This window comes from Vanacampus margaritifer, chromosome 7 (genome assembly GCF_051991255.1).
Source record: "Vanacampus margaritifer isolate UIUO_Vmar chromosome 7, RoL_Vmar_1.0, whole genome shotgun sequence".
Lineage (NCBI taxonomy): Eukaryota > Metazoa > Chordata > Actinopteri > Syngnathiformes > Syngnathidae > Vanacampus > Vanacampus margaritifer.
The window spans coordinates 4,955,883-4,969,607 of NC_135438.1; the positions used below are offsets into that span (position 1 = coordinate 4,955,883).

A 13,725-nucleotide genomic window follows, 5' to 3' on the forward strand; every position below is an offset into this window, starting at 1 on the left:
ATACTTTTTTGCAAATGTTAGTTTTTTTCTTAGTAAGATTGCATTTTTTTTTAAATTTTTTTACATATTTCTTCTTTTAAAATTACAATTTTTATCTTGAAAAAATGCCATCAAAATCTGCCTTTTTTCTTCAATATTTTTTTACTTAATTCTTGTCATTCAAAAGTTTTGTTATTAGCACGTGGCCTACATTATACCAGTAAATATGAACGACTTTGCGGTATGTTCGATCGACATAGCCCAGTCAAAACTTTTTACTCCACACTGGCATTATCAAACATTTTCAAAAAGTCTGTTAAAACAAAGATTCTCTGTGGTAGAGTGGCCAAAAATAGGATTTAAAAAATATATTTTGCGTAACCATTCTAAAGTTTTCCCATCTTCTTAATGCCAAGCTCATGTAAGGAGCCTCAGTGTGGGTCCTCAATCCTTCACTGGTTCAACAGGTCCGTTTGTCAGCGTGACCACCGATGCGCAACCAAAGCGAGACGACCCCCACCTAACCTCACTGAACCAAAGACGCCGCTGACCGTGACCCATTTCACATCAAAAGTAGCGGGTCACCCAGCTAGTCATCTCATCTCAGTTTTAGGGCCAATAATCTTAAATATCTCTCGGTCTCTCGGTCAGCGGGCACAAGGGATTACATCTCTGAGTCATGACAAGGTTTCAGGTGTTTTCTCTCAAAAACCAAGCCCTGTAGATGTTGCTAAAATTACCAAGCCAGACAATAATGAGGAAAATGCATTCTTAAGTCTTAATTTTATGATGATAACTAATTATTTTTTGGGCGAAATTTGACACAGATCAAACTGAATAAGTAATCGAAACGTAAAAATGAAGTTGCAAGATTCTGATAATAAATTTGTTGCAAGTATTCGATCAAATTATGACAAGGTCAAAGTTTTTGTTTTACGATAATCAAGTTGTAAAGTTAGAATGAAGAAAATAAATTTGACAGCGCTCAACCTGAACACGTAATAGAAACATGAAAATTCAGTTGTGAGATTATGATGTGTCTGTGTTATACTGCCCCCTGCTGGCCAAGACATGCACACCAGAAGGAGCGGTACGAAGCCCATTGAATAATCTTGGTGCCTGAATTGTTTAATTGTTTAATTTCTGTTTATTTAATTGTCTTATTACTGTATTTTTTTTTATAATGGGATGTGTTTAAAAATCAAATAATTGATATTGAATCGATTTTCCTTTCATGAAACCATTGACTTTTTTAATATCTCTTTTTTTCCCCATCAATTCTTACGAAAATATTATTTTTAAGGACGATTTTTTTTGTATCTTACTGTTTTCTTGAAATTTACTGTTCACACAAATTTTTAAGTATTTTCTTACATTCATGGAACACCTGACCTATTGCACTTTAAGATGATTCAGAATATTTTTTATTTCACATTTACAATTATTGAATTAGAATTTATTTCAATGTTTGTGTTACATTCATTAATAAACTAAAATATTTGACCAGTTAGTGCCTATGTAAATTGTAAAATTTAATATTGAGTTTTAAGAAGGGTTGATGTTCCATAATTAATCAATATCGTATTGAACTGAAGTGAATCGAATCGCTTCAGGAAAAATCTAAATCAAATCAAACTGAACTCTTGTGAATCGAAATCGAATAGATTGAGGAAATTGGAATCGATAACCAGCCCTAATAGACAATGCTGTAGCGTGCTATTTTTTTTAATTAAATAACACGTTGCAAAAATGTTTGTGTTTTTTTGGATGGCTTGAGCAGATTCATGTCATTTCTTTAACCAATCTGTAGATAAGATATAATAGCATATACTCGCAGGAACATGGACAGTAAAGTAGCTTGAAATGAGAGCCGCTTCCTGAGACCATATAAGGAAACGAGTATGAGTACGATCATGTTACCGTCTCAAAATTCCTAGTTGACGCCTCAGTAGCCTGGCATGGCTGCTAATAAATGTTTTCCCTCGCTTTTCTTTCTACAGGCGGAAACAAACTCAAGCCTCAGCCATTCCGGCTCAACTGGGCCTGGATCTCCCTGGAAAGAGAATTCTACCTGGTGGACGAGGATGCCAAATTCCTGGAGGTGACGCTCAAACGTCGAGGATATCTGGGGGAGACGTCGTTTGTCAGTGAGTTTCACGAATCCTGACACAGAGACAAGTTGGAATAGTATGAGAAAAATACATTTTACATGAAGAAAAATATATCATTTTAGTTTCGATTATATTTCCAAGAAAAATAAATAAATAAATTGGTCCTGGCATTTTGTGCAACCACTTGCTCTACGCACTCATAACATAAACACGATCAAGTCTAAGAAAAAAGCAATAAAGTCAAAGAATTCCGAGAATCAATTCAAAATTTAGCTTTCAAAAAGTTACAAATTCTACACAGGAATCCCGTGTTTTACTAGGATTGACCACAATCCATACAAATCTTGAATCTTGACTCCCAACTCCAGGCATTGCCACCAAGGACGGCACGGCCGAGAAGGACAAAGACTTCCGAGGGAAATCCCAGAAGCAGGTCCAGTTCAACCCGGGCCAGACCACGGCGTCCTGGAAGGTGAAGATCTTCACCGACCAGGAGTTCGAAACGTCGGAAAACTTCCAGATTCTGCTCTCCGACCCGGTCATGGCCGTGCTGGAGTTCCCGGACGTCGCCACTGTGGAGATTGTGGACCCGGGGGACGGTAATACAGCAGCGCTAGATTGAGCCCGTTTATCGACTGCGGTAAAGCTAGACGCCTCTCCTTTTTACGGAAAACTGTTTATTCAGTATAATACATCACTAATGGGGTAAAAAAGCTCCATGACCAGATATTGAGCTAGAACGTTGATATGTACAGTATTAAGTTCATTGAAAATGAGAGAAAGGTTGAAATGGAGAAAAAAAAGAGGTGTGTATCATCCAGCTGACATGCCACTATGATGCAGCACTGATTTGGGGTCAATAGGTCACATGACCTGCAAGCTATTGAGCTAAAATGCTAATATTTGCAGGAAAATAAAAATAAAAATAAGCGAAGACCTAAAATGAAAAAGCAAGAGGTGTGCATCATCCAGAAGACATGCCACTACGATGTAGCACTGATTTGGGGTCAATAGGTCACATGACCTGGAAGCTATTGAGCTAAAATGCTAATATTTGCAGGAAAATAAAAATATAAATAAGTAAAGACCTAAAATGAAAAAATAAGAGGTGTGCATCATCCAGCAGACATGCTACTACGATGCAGCACTGATTTGGGGTCAATAGGTCACATGACCTGGAAGCTATTGAGCTAAAATGCTAATATTTGCAGGAAAATAAAAATATAAATAAGTAAAGACCTAAAATGGAAAAATAAGAGGTGTGCATCATCCAGAAGACATGCCACTACGATGCAACACTGATTTGGGGTCAATAGGTCACATGACCTGGAAGCTATTGAGCTAAAATGCTAATATTTGCAGGAAAATAAAAATATAAATAAGTAAAGACCTAAAATGAAAAAAATAAGAGGTGTGGATCATCCAGCAGACATGCTACTACGATGCAGCACTGATTTGGGGTCAATAGGTCACATGACCTGGAAGTTATTGAGCTAAAAATGCTAATATTTGCAGGAATTATTATTATTTTAAATAAGCAAAGACCTAAAATGGAAAAATAAGAGGTGTGAATCATCCAGCAGACATGCCACTATGATGCAGCACTGATTTGGGGTCAATAGGTCACATGACCTGCAAGCTATTGAGCTAAAATGCTAATATTTGCAGGAAAATAAAAATAAAAATAAGCAAAGACCTAAAATGAAAAAGTAAGAGGTGTGCATCATCCAGAAGACATGCCACTACGATGTAGCACTGATTTGGGGTCAATAGGTCACATGACCTGGAAGCTATTGAGCTAAAATGCTAATATTTGCAGGAAAATAAAAATATAAATAAGTAAAGACCTAAAATGAAAAAATAAGAGGTGTGCATCATCCAGCAGACATGCTACTACGATGCAGCACTGATTTGGGGTCAATAGGTCACATGACCTGGAAGTTATTGAGCTAAAAATGCTAATATTTGCAGGAATTATTATTATTTTAAATAAGCAAAGACCTAAAATGGAAAAATAAGAGGTGTGAATCATCCAGCAGACATGCCACTATGATGCAGCACTGATTTGGGGTCAATAGGTCACATGACCTGCAAGCTATTGAGCTAAAATGCTAATATTTGCAGGAAAATAAAAATATAAATAAGTAAAGACCTAAAATGAAAAAAAAAAGAGGTGTGGATCATCCAGCAGACATGCTACTACGATGCAGCACTGATTTGGGGTCAATAGGTCACATGACCTGGAAGTTATTGAGCTAAAAATGCTAATATTTGCAGGAATTATTATTTTTTTTTAAATAAGCAAAGACCTAAAATGGAAAAATAAGAGGTGTGAATCATCCAGCAGACATGCCACTACGATGCAGCACTGATTTGGGGTCAATAGGTCACATGACCTGGAAGCTATTGAGCTAAAAATGCTAATCTAAAATGAAAAAATAAGGTGTGCAACACGGGGGATACGTCGCAAAATTCCATGATCTAGAGTATGCCATAAGTATTTATTAAACTGACACATAAAAAAAAATTTAATCAAACATTGTATATAATTTAACACCTAAACATTTAAATAAACCATATAATTTCGTTTTATGAAAACCTGCTAGCTTAATGCTAACATAGATGAGTTAGCGTAAATTATCATAGATGTTACGGAAGTGATTACCTTCAAGCAACTATTTTAGCACAAGGGTCATCAAGCTCTTCTTTTTTTTTAACCTGTACGTGACTTTTTGAGAGACGAAGGATTAGTAATGGTTTGTCCTTCAAAAACACAGAGTCGACCGTGTTCATCCCTCAAGCCGAGTTCAGAATCGAGGAGGACGTCGGAGAGCTGCTGGTGCCGGTCCGACGGTCCGGAGACGCCAGCCAGGAACTCATGGTCGTCTGCTCTACTCAACAAGGTAACGTGATGATTGACTTTATTCATAACAATTTGACTTTAGTCGAGTAAATTTAATTTGGATTACTCTTTTAATATTATGACATAATTCTCATAAAATTCGACCTGCAAATTGATTCTCTGAATGGAACAATTGTGTTAAGTGAAAATTAAAATGTTTTAAATGTTATGACTCAGACGTCGTATTATTATGACTCCGTTCTCTTAATGCCATGACTTTTTTCCTGCAGTATTAAGATTTAAATGCTATGTTTTTCTTGTAATTGTATGTATTTATTCTTCTAATATTATGACATAATTTATGTAAAATTCAGAATTTTTATTCATTAAAAAATTACATTAAATGTATATTATATGGCATTTTTTTGTAATTTGGCAACTTTATTCTTGTAATATTAATAATTATTATAATTTAATATTAATACTTAATTCTAAATGTCCAAATTAATCTTTTTTGCGATTTTATTCTCAAATGTTACTTTTTTCCCCAATTCATAAAATTCTGACCTAAATAGTAAGTTTTCCCCCCCATTTCTATAACTATATATTATGCCATTTTATATGGCATCTTTATTTATGTCACGTTGTCATTGCAGTCTCATAATTTTATGATTTGATTTTCTTAATGTACCAACTTTTTAGAGTCACACATTTTTTTCTCAGAAATCTCATTCCGTTGTTTCACAAAAAATAATTATCAGCCGCCTGAGCAACATATTTTTTTTAGTCTAGCAAATTATTATTATTTTTTTTACTTAATTCTCTTTTGACTCATAAAATGAGAAATCATAATTCTACGACATATTTTTTCATAATCAGGTTTACTTACAATAATGTGCTGTATGACTTTATTTTGCAAAATGTCTGACGTTTTCGACCTTACTTTTTACAGACTAATCTAAATAATAAATAATACATTTATGATACTTAATCATTCGTCTCTCATTCCAGGTACGGCCACTGGGACCATCCCCACCTCCGTGCTATCCTACTCTGACTACATCACGCGTGCCGACGACCACACTAGCGTGCTGCGTTTCGACAAGGACGAGCGCGAGAAGCTCTGCCGCGTCATCATCATCGACGACTCGCTGTACGAGGACGAGGAGAGCTTCAACGTCACCCTCAGCATGCCCATGGGGGGCCGGGTGGGTGCCTCCTTCCCCAACGCCAAGGTCACCATCTTGGCCGACAGCAATGATGGTGAGTGTAAAGATCGGAACATTTTGCGTATTCCGACAAGTGGTACGGTTCGGCTTGGTGTTGCTGTTCCATTCCTGTTGTAAAATAAAATATAATTCTCTGTCGGCCAATAAATGGATAGCATTGTATTTAGCTCCACCCCTGAGGGCCAAAAATGCTAATTAAGCTAATTCCAAATTTACATAAATGTATAATTTACTATAAATCTCGAAATTCAATTACATTTTTTCTCAAGAATTGTATAAAGATTGTTGCATCACAATTCGATTTTTTTTCAAATCAGATTTATCTTTTATTTATTATCATTGTCAAACTCCTAAAGTTGTGATAAAACACAATAACGTCATTCGTGCAAAATTAGGATATCAATTAAATAAAATTCACACTATTTTCCGTGTCAGTTTTATTGAATTATTTGAAGTAATATATTGGGAAAAAAACGTTTCATTACTTTTGACAAATTTATTCGTGCTATGTGACTCTCAAAAGTGACGATAACTCGATATGACATTCGCCTGCATTCGTCTAATGCGCTCGCTTTTCTTTTCATGACGTCATCACAGAAAATAAAAAAACACTTCAGTCTTGTAATTTTCTGGCATTTTTGTCTGTATTAGATCATTTTATTCTACAACTTTATTTACATTTTTTTTCCTCATAGATTTTTATTTTGGGAAATAATAATAATAAACTTTATTGCAGACTCAAAGAGGTCCAGGTTAAAAAAATTTAAAATTGTCATTTCCATCAGTGAAGTGAAATGCAACAAATGGCTGCATGCTTTTCGGCTCGAGCGCGACTAGAACTCAGGATGGGAGTCGCCTGTGATCCTATGATGATCCAGTTTTGCTCTTCATACGATTATCGCAGAATTACAACCTGAATAATAATTTAAAAATACTATTTAAATCTCGGAACTCTATGACATTTTCTTGTAATTTCATTGTTGGGAAATTATGACTGAAATCTTATAAAATTCCTGCTTTTTTTTCCCCCTCATTTCATTGTTGTAACATATGTTTTTGGATTTTTAAAACAACACATTTTTTCCTCAATTTTGTCCGATTAGCAAATAGAAATATGGCAAATGACTTTCTACTATGTGCTCGTGCGTGACGACAACTCAGTGTAGCGGCTGCCTGTGATCCTTTGAAGCTCTCATTTTGCTATTTTGGGATCCAGACGAGATTAATAAACCCGAAATGTACTCAGGCGGCGTCCTAACCAGTCGCTACCACAAACCCTGGATTATTTCCCAGCTACCGCTTTCATGCACACACGTTCAGCGTGTAGAAACAAGATAAGAATAGACAGGTGTTTATGTTGGCCTTCAGTAACGCCGGCTCCTGCTTGTGTGAACTCATCGGCACTGACGGGAAAACAGAGGGCATCCTTTTGTCTGCACCAGGTGCTGCAAAGAGGAGCTATTGTACCGGGAAACCGTATGGCTGGCATGTTTTCAAATCTTACAAAAGGGACTCACCACAAGGAAACAAAGTCGCATATTTTGACTTTATTAGCATTTTGACCAACTTTGGAATGGCTTCAAGAAAACAAAATGCAGGTTTTCAAAGTCATCAAAGTCCGTGACTTTATTTGGGCTGTGATTCTTTCACGGTCGAGTAAACTACTTTGACGATTACTGCCTTACTGTATTTCTCAGAAAATACACATTTCATTTACTCTCTTAATCCTAATACTCCTTTTGATGTTATTCAGAGGTGGCAAATCCAGGTCCAGAAAGTAAAAACCCTGCCACAGTTTAGCTTTAGCCCCGGGTGCTAGCTAGCTCCCCGGATGTTAGGGAGCTAGCTAGCGAGCACAAGCGTAGGGGAGGACATTTGGAAGGACAGCAGAGGTGGCAAATCCAGGTCCAGAAAGTAAAAACCCTGCCACAGTTTAGCTTTAGCCCCGGGTGCTAGCTAGCTCCCCGGATGTTAGGGAGCTAGCTAGCGAGCACAAGCGTAGGGGAGGACATTTGGAAGGACAGCAGAGGTGGCAAATCCAGGTCCAGAAAGTAAAAACCCTGCCACAGTTTAGCTTTAGCCCCGGGTGCTAGCTAGCTCCCCGGATGTTAGGGAGCTAGCTAGCGAGCACAAGCGTAGGGGAGGACATTTGGAAGGACAGCAGAGGTGGCAAATCCTGGTCCAGAAAGTAAAAACTGCCAGTTTGGCTTTATCCCAGATGCTAGCTCACAAGCAGGTAAAGGAGCACGATAGGAGCTAGCTAGGGAGCTAGTTAGCTAGCACCTGAAAGTAAAAACCCTGCCACCGTTTGGCTTTAACCACTGATGCTACCTAGCTAGCTAGCTAGCTCCCTAGCAGGTAAACGAGCACCATGGGAGCTAGCTAGCACCTGGGGCTAAAGCCAAACTGTGGCAAGGTTTTTACTTTCTGGACTTGGATTTGCCACAGCTGGAGAACAGACCATTTTCTTACGTCCTCTTTGAGCTTCCGGGGGTTTTATAAATTCCTGAAAATGTCCGGTTGGAATTGCATGACTAATAGGAGGTGAAGTACACTGTGTAACTGCGACTGGTACCACAATTTCAAGTATCCTCTTTTTTGGGAAATGGGAATATGGTCACCCTACACGAGGGTCTAAAGCCAAACTGTGGCAGGGTTTTTACTTTCTGGACCTGGATTTGCCACCACTGATGTTATTTAGGGAAAACTTTCTGTTTTAAATCACCAGGCTGATCAACGGACGCACTAAGTATGTAAAATTCCTCCTTTTGTGTATACGTCGTTTTCCATTCACTCTTGCTATGATTTCCTGCATTCACTTGCGGGTTTACCGCACTAGTGTCCCTCCCACACAAATTGCAGGCGGTGGGGCACAATGGAACTTTATGTATAAATTCCCAAGAGACAAGGGAAGACCCTGGGCTATTGCGGTCGGGCTCCTTGGTGGGTCCTTGGGCGTAACGGCCCACCATAAATAAATGAGATTGAGAGTTGTATACGTTAACTTGGACTCTGGCCAAATTCCATTGTCGCAATGTTTGTGTGCTTCTTCCTCCTATTGGCTTTTGAGTGATAGACGCTGTTATATGGCAACACTGACACTCGGCCACAAATTGGACCCAAGTGTCTTCTGGAGCATCACTTCACGTTTGGAGCAAATGTCCACTTTATTGTGCCTTTTCAGCTCAACACTTATGCATTGAAAATAATGCACAAGGTTGTTTCAGCGAAAAAATGGATGTCGTACACAAAAGTCAGACCTTCCTATTTTTATGACAAACTTCTTACGATGATCTTACAACTTTTACGAATCTATTCTTGGAAAATGTCTTTTCGCGTAGCCTAATACAATTGACCCTGCATATCAGCATATTTGTTGATTTTTCTTTTGAAAAAAAACTACAGAAAAAAATTACAAATGTTATTTTAATGTTTTTGGGGTGGGAGGCGGGGGGGGGGGGGGGGGGGGGGTGTTCTCCCCAGAGATTTTCCATGTATATTTTAAAAAACTTTTTGCTATTTGCAGGCGGATTCACGAATAGCAGGAGTTGACTACATTTTGTTTTAGTAATTTTTCTGGCAACTTTACAACTCAAGGAAAAATGTTTTGCTTGTGAAGTCACAACTTTATTCTCATTAATTTACAGACTCTAAAAATCCCAAATTACAAACTTTTTATTGTAAAATTTTGATTTTATTCTTGTTACTTTATTCTCATGTTTAAAAATAAATTGTCAAAATTATAATTTTAGTTCTTAGAATTTTAATGACATTTTTTTTACCTTTCATACTTCTAATTCTGATGTTTTTTCTGAGCTTTTGTCATAACTTTTGTAAAATTACTTTGCTCGAAATATTAATTTATTCTCCTATTTTTTTCTCATAAACTTGTAATGTACTCTTTTTTTTTTGTATTATTGTGATAAAGTTACAAATTCATTCTCCTAAAAGAAGAACTTTTTCATCGTAAAAAAAATCTTTTAACTCTCGTAAAAAAGCCTCGTTCTGTTACCACTTTATTCTCCTTAAGTCAGAAGGCCGGCATGGTGAAAGGCTATCAGCGGATCTCCTGAGAAGATTATTGGTGTGAAGAACATTTGCTTTATACAAAAGTGAAGAGAGATGAATTGAAGTTGGAATTCCATGGCTCCCTCCCCCTCCTTGTTGCTAATTAGCTCCTCCATCATCGGACAGCAGGATGAATGTTCGCTCATGTGTGAAGTACACACGCAAGCTTTTTACAGGTGTATCGGAAAATCTCCTGAAGGAGTATGAATCCAGACTTCCGGTTAAATGAATGATGTATATATTTTTAATGTTACAAATTAATTTATCTAACATGACAATCGATGGCTTTATCGTATATGCACCCCACAATCCTCCCCTTTCTCATACTCATAATTATTATGGCTAAGACAATCCAATTTTTAATCTACCCATCATCCCATCTAATAAGATAAAAATTGATTTTGCATACAAATACGCATCTGAAGCTTAGATATTATTTTTGTCCACTTGGGGTCGCCATCCTCACATTCGATACTGTAGTATCTGTGACTTTGAAAGTATATGGCTTTAAAAGGCGGGTCTTCGCCTGCTTAATGACTTGAAAGTCAGCAAGTTAGAGTTTTGAGTTGTCTGTTGTTGGCTTAGGATAGCAGTGATAGATGAATAAATAAACAGATGTATACTTTACAAAGTTCAAACTACGCTATTTCCTGCGTTTTTTGCAGAGCCGTCACTGTACTTCGGCGAGCCCGAGTACATGGTGGATGAGAGTTCAGGCTACGTGGAGGTGAAGGTGTGGAGGACGGGCACTGACCTCTCCAAGACGGCCACCGTGACTGTTCGCTCCAGGAAGAGCGAGCCCGTCTCGGCTGAAGGTTAACGTTCGACACAAGACTTTGGGATGTTGCGTTACCACCACGACACTCAAATATTTATGATTTACGCAGCCGGACTGGACTATGTGGGCATCAGCCGCAACCTGGACTTCGCACCTGGAGTAACCATGCAGACATTCAGGGTGACCATCCTGGATGACCTGGGCCAGCCTGAGTTGGAGGGACCAGAGACATTCGATCTGGTTTTAAGGATGCCCATGAATGCCGTGCTGGGGGAACCCAGCAAGACCACCATCACCATCAACGATACCATCACAGACGGTAAGTCTAGATGGTCCATATGTATTCATGGGGGTTAGGGACCAAGATCAGACGTGAATGAACATCAGTTCTCATGTCCACCCACCTAAAAATGTTTGGAATTGCTAACTAGTGGTGGAAGTTAGTGACAAATATGGTCTTAACCTTCAAGTTCCCAACAAGTCCCAAGTTACTGGAGGAGGCAAAAATTAAACAAGTCACATCGCCACTAAATTTCAAGTAAGCTGACTCAAGTCATTATTTGGGTATGGCAAGTCTTAAGTCAAGTCATACAATTTGACGACATAAATTCATATATTAGCATTTTTGCACTCAATAGGCTATCTATGTTTACATTAGTAAGCTACTAAAACATTTTTAATGTGTTATTTAATGGTATGAAACCCATCTTCGTACTGTTTATTACTTAAATGTCATCTCAATGTAACCAACGTGAACCTTAGTTCATGTTTCGCCAGCTATCAGAGAGCTAAATTGGGAAGCTAAACTAGCTTACCTGCCTTTGTAGGTCTTCTTGACAGATGACGTTTGCCGTCAAAGCGGGTCTGTTTCACACCGAACAAGAGCCGTACAGTGAATTACTAACATCGTAGTCATATTTAAAAACAGGTGTAACGAGTGACATCATTACTAGAATACGCACAACCACATCAACTGAGCATTAGCCGTAAGCTAGCAACCAATGTTAGCAAACTTACCTTTTGTCATGTTCGGTTTCTGTTTTTGGTTGTGTGTCTCCCTTGGTCTTGTTGAGTGTAATCCCGCCCTTCCTCGTGTCAATCCAAGCCACTTGTGTCTTGCTCCAGGTGTGTCTTGTTGTGTCGTTAGTGTGTGCGTGTAGTCTCCTGTCTCCCCTCAGTCTTTGTTGGATCATTGTCGCTGTCACCACTGGTGTTTTGTTGTTACTTTGATTATTGGTCTTTTCAGATCTTTGTTGGTTTTGTTCACCCAGTACACCTGTTAGTGTTTTTTGTTAAATGAATAAATAATAAATAAATAAATAACAACTTTATTTGTATAGCACCTTTCATACATTAAATGCAACTTAACTCTTTGACTGCCAGACGTTTTCAGAAAAAGGGATGCCGTGGGTGCCAGCCGATTTAAGCATTTTTGACTGATCTTTCAAGGTCCACAGAAAATTATGTGTTTGGACTATGGAAACACACATACTACCAAATGAAAGATTGGACTCTCATCAGAAAAAAAAAGTTTGTTTCTACCTTATTCCGTTTTTCAGTAATCAACAATAGAAAATGGTTAGTTTCACCTCAGTTTTGAAAAAAAAACGTCTTTTAACGTCTTTGGCACTCCTCCATAGGATTTTACTAAACGTTATTTAACGTTTTTGGCAGTCAAAGAGTTAAGGTGCTGAACAAATGAAGTTAGATGTCGTAGTTGTTGTCTCACTTATCTTTTATTTTCAAGCCATTAATGTTGCCTTTTTTCCCCCGTGATTTTGTCAAAAATAATAATACTTGAACCAAAGTTAAATAATCATTGCTGCTCTCTCCCTCACAAATTTCCACTATTTGCAAAAGGACTTAGTCCATAGCAGTGTATCATGAAAAAAATAAATAGGCAACATATATAAAGATTTTCCAATGTCAACTTGACAAGTCTAACAAGTCTTTCCTAAGTTTGATCCAAACTCTGTAGGCCTACTTATACGTACTGTATATAGCAAATTCTGACTCAAGTCAAATATGTGACTTGACTCCAACCAACTTCTGGTGATATCCTTTGTCTTGACAACCTTGTTTACAGTGCCAAAGGTGCAGTTCAAGGAGGGCAGCTACAAGGTGGACGAGGCTGACGGGGAGGTCAAGGCAATAGTGTACCGCAGTGGCGACATCGGCATAAGGTCCACCGTGCGCTGCTACACACGACAGGGCACCGCTCAGGTGATGATGGACTACAGCGAGCGACCCAACACCAACGATTCCATCATCACTTTCCTACCCGGTACGAGCAGTCATACCCCGCGCCATTGCGTACCTGTACCGCTTTCAGCATTCCCACATATGTTATTCGGATTTTTATTATCCACCATTTTTTGCCGTGTAATAACTCCCACGTAATTCTTCCGATTTACACAAATTTCAACTTTCTTCAAAAATTCACGCCTCCGGGGTTTCAAGTGTTCTTTTTATTATTCGTTTATCTTTCAACTACAATTAATACTTTGTAATTTTAACATAATTTATCTTTTAATTTACTTTAATTTAGCATTTAGCTATTAGCATTTAGCTTTTAGCATTCAGCTATTAGCATTTAGCTATTAGCATTTAGCTATTAGCATTTAGCTATTAGCATTTAGCTATTAGCTATTATCATTCAGCTATTGGCATTCAGCTATTAGCATTCAGCTATTAGCATTCAGCTATTAGCATTCAGCT

At 38.0% G+C, this 13,725-nt stretch overlaps 2 protein-coding genes across 2 annotated transcripts in view; one reads left to right on the forward strand and one right to left on the reverse strand.

Annotated features, from left to right (window-relative positions):
- Positions 1–11,870, reverse strand: part of LOC144055184 (uncharacterized) — a 46,570-nt gene extending 34,700 nt beyond the window's left edge. Inside the window, exons 1-2 of the mRNA XM_077570960.1 lie at positions 11,823–11,870; positions 2,051–2,142 (exon numbers count right to left, since the gene is read on the reverse strand). The gene's annotated coding sequence lies outside the window, so the exon portion shown is untranslated. The remainder of the gene's footprint in view (positions 1–2,050; positions 2,143–11,822) is intronic.
- The window catches only part of frem3 (Fras1 related extracellular matrix 3), a 41,651-nt gene that overhangs the window by 15,952 nt on the left and 11,974 nt on the right, over positions 1–13,725 (forward strand). Inside the window, exons 3-9 of the mRNA XM_077570956.1 lie at positions 1,980–2,126; positions 2,459–2,689; positions 4,868–4,993; positions 5,944–6,195; positions 10,895–11,044; positions 11,117–11,326; positions 13,094–13,291. Coding sequence (XP_077427082.1) covers positions 1,980–2,126; positions 2,459–2,689; positions 4,868–4,993; positions 5,944–6,195; positions 10,895–11,044; positions 11,117–11,326; positions 13,094–13,291 — 1,314 coding nt within the window. The remainder of the gene's footprint in view (positions 1–1,979; positions 2,127–2,458; positions 2,690–4,867; positions 4,994–5,943; positions 6,196–10,894; positions 11,045–11,116; positions 11,327–13,093; positions 13,292–13,725) is intronic.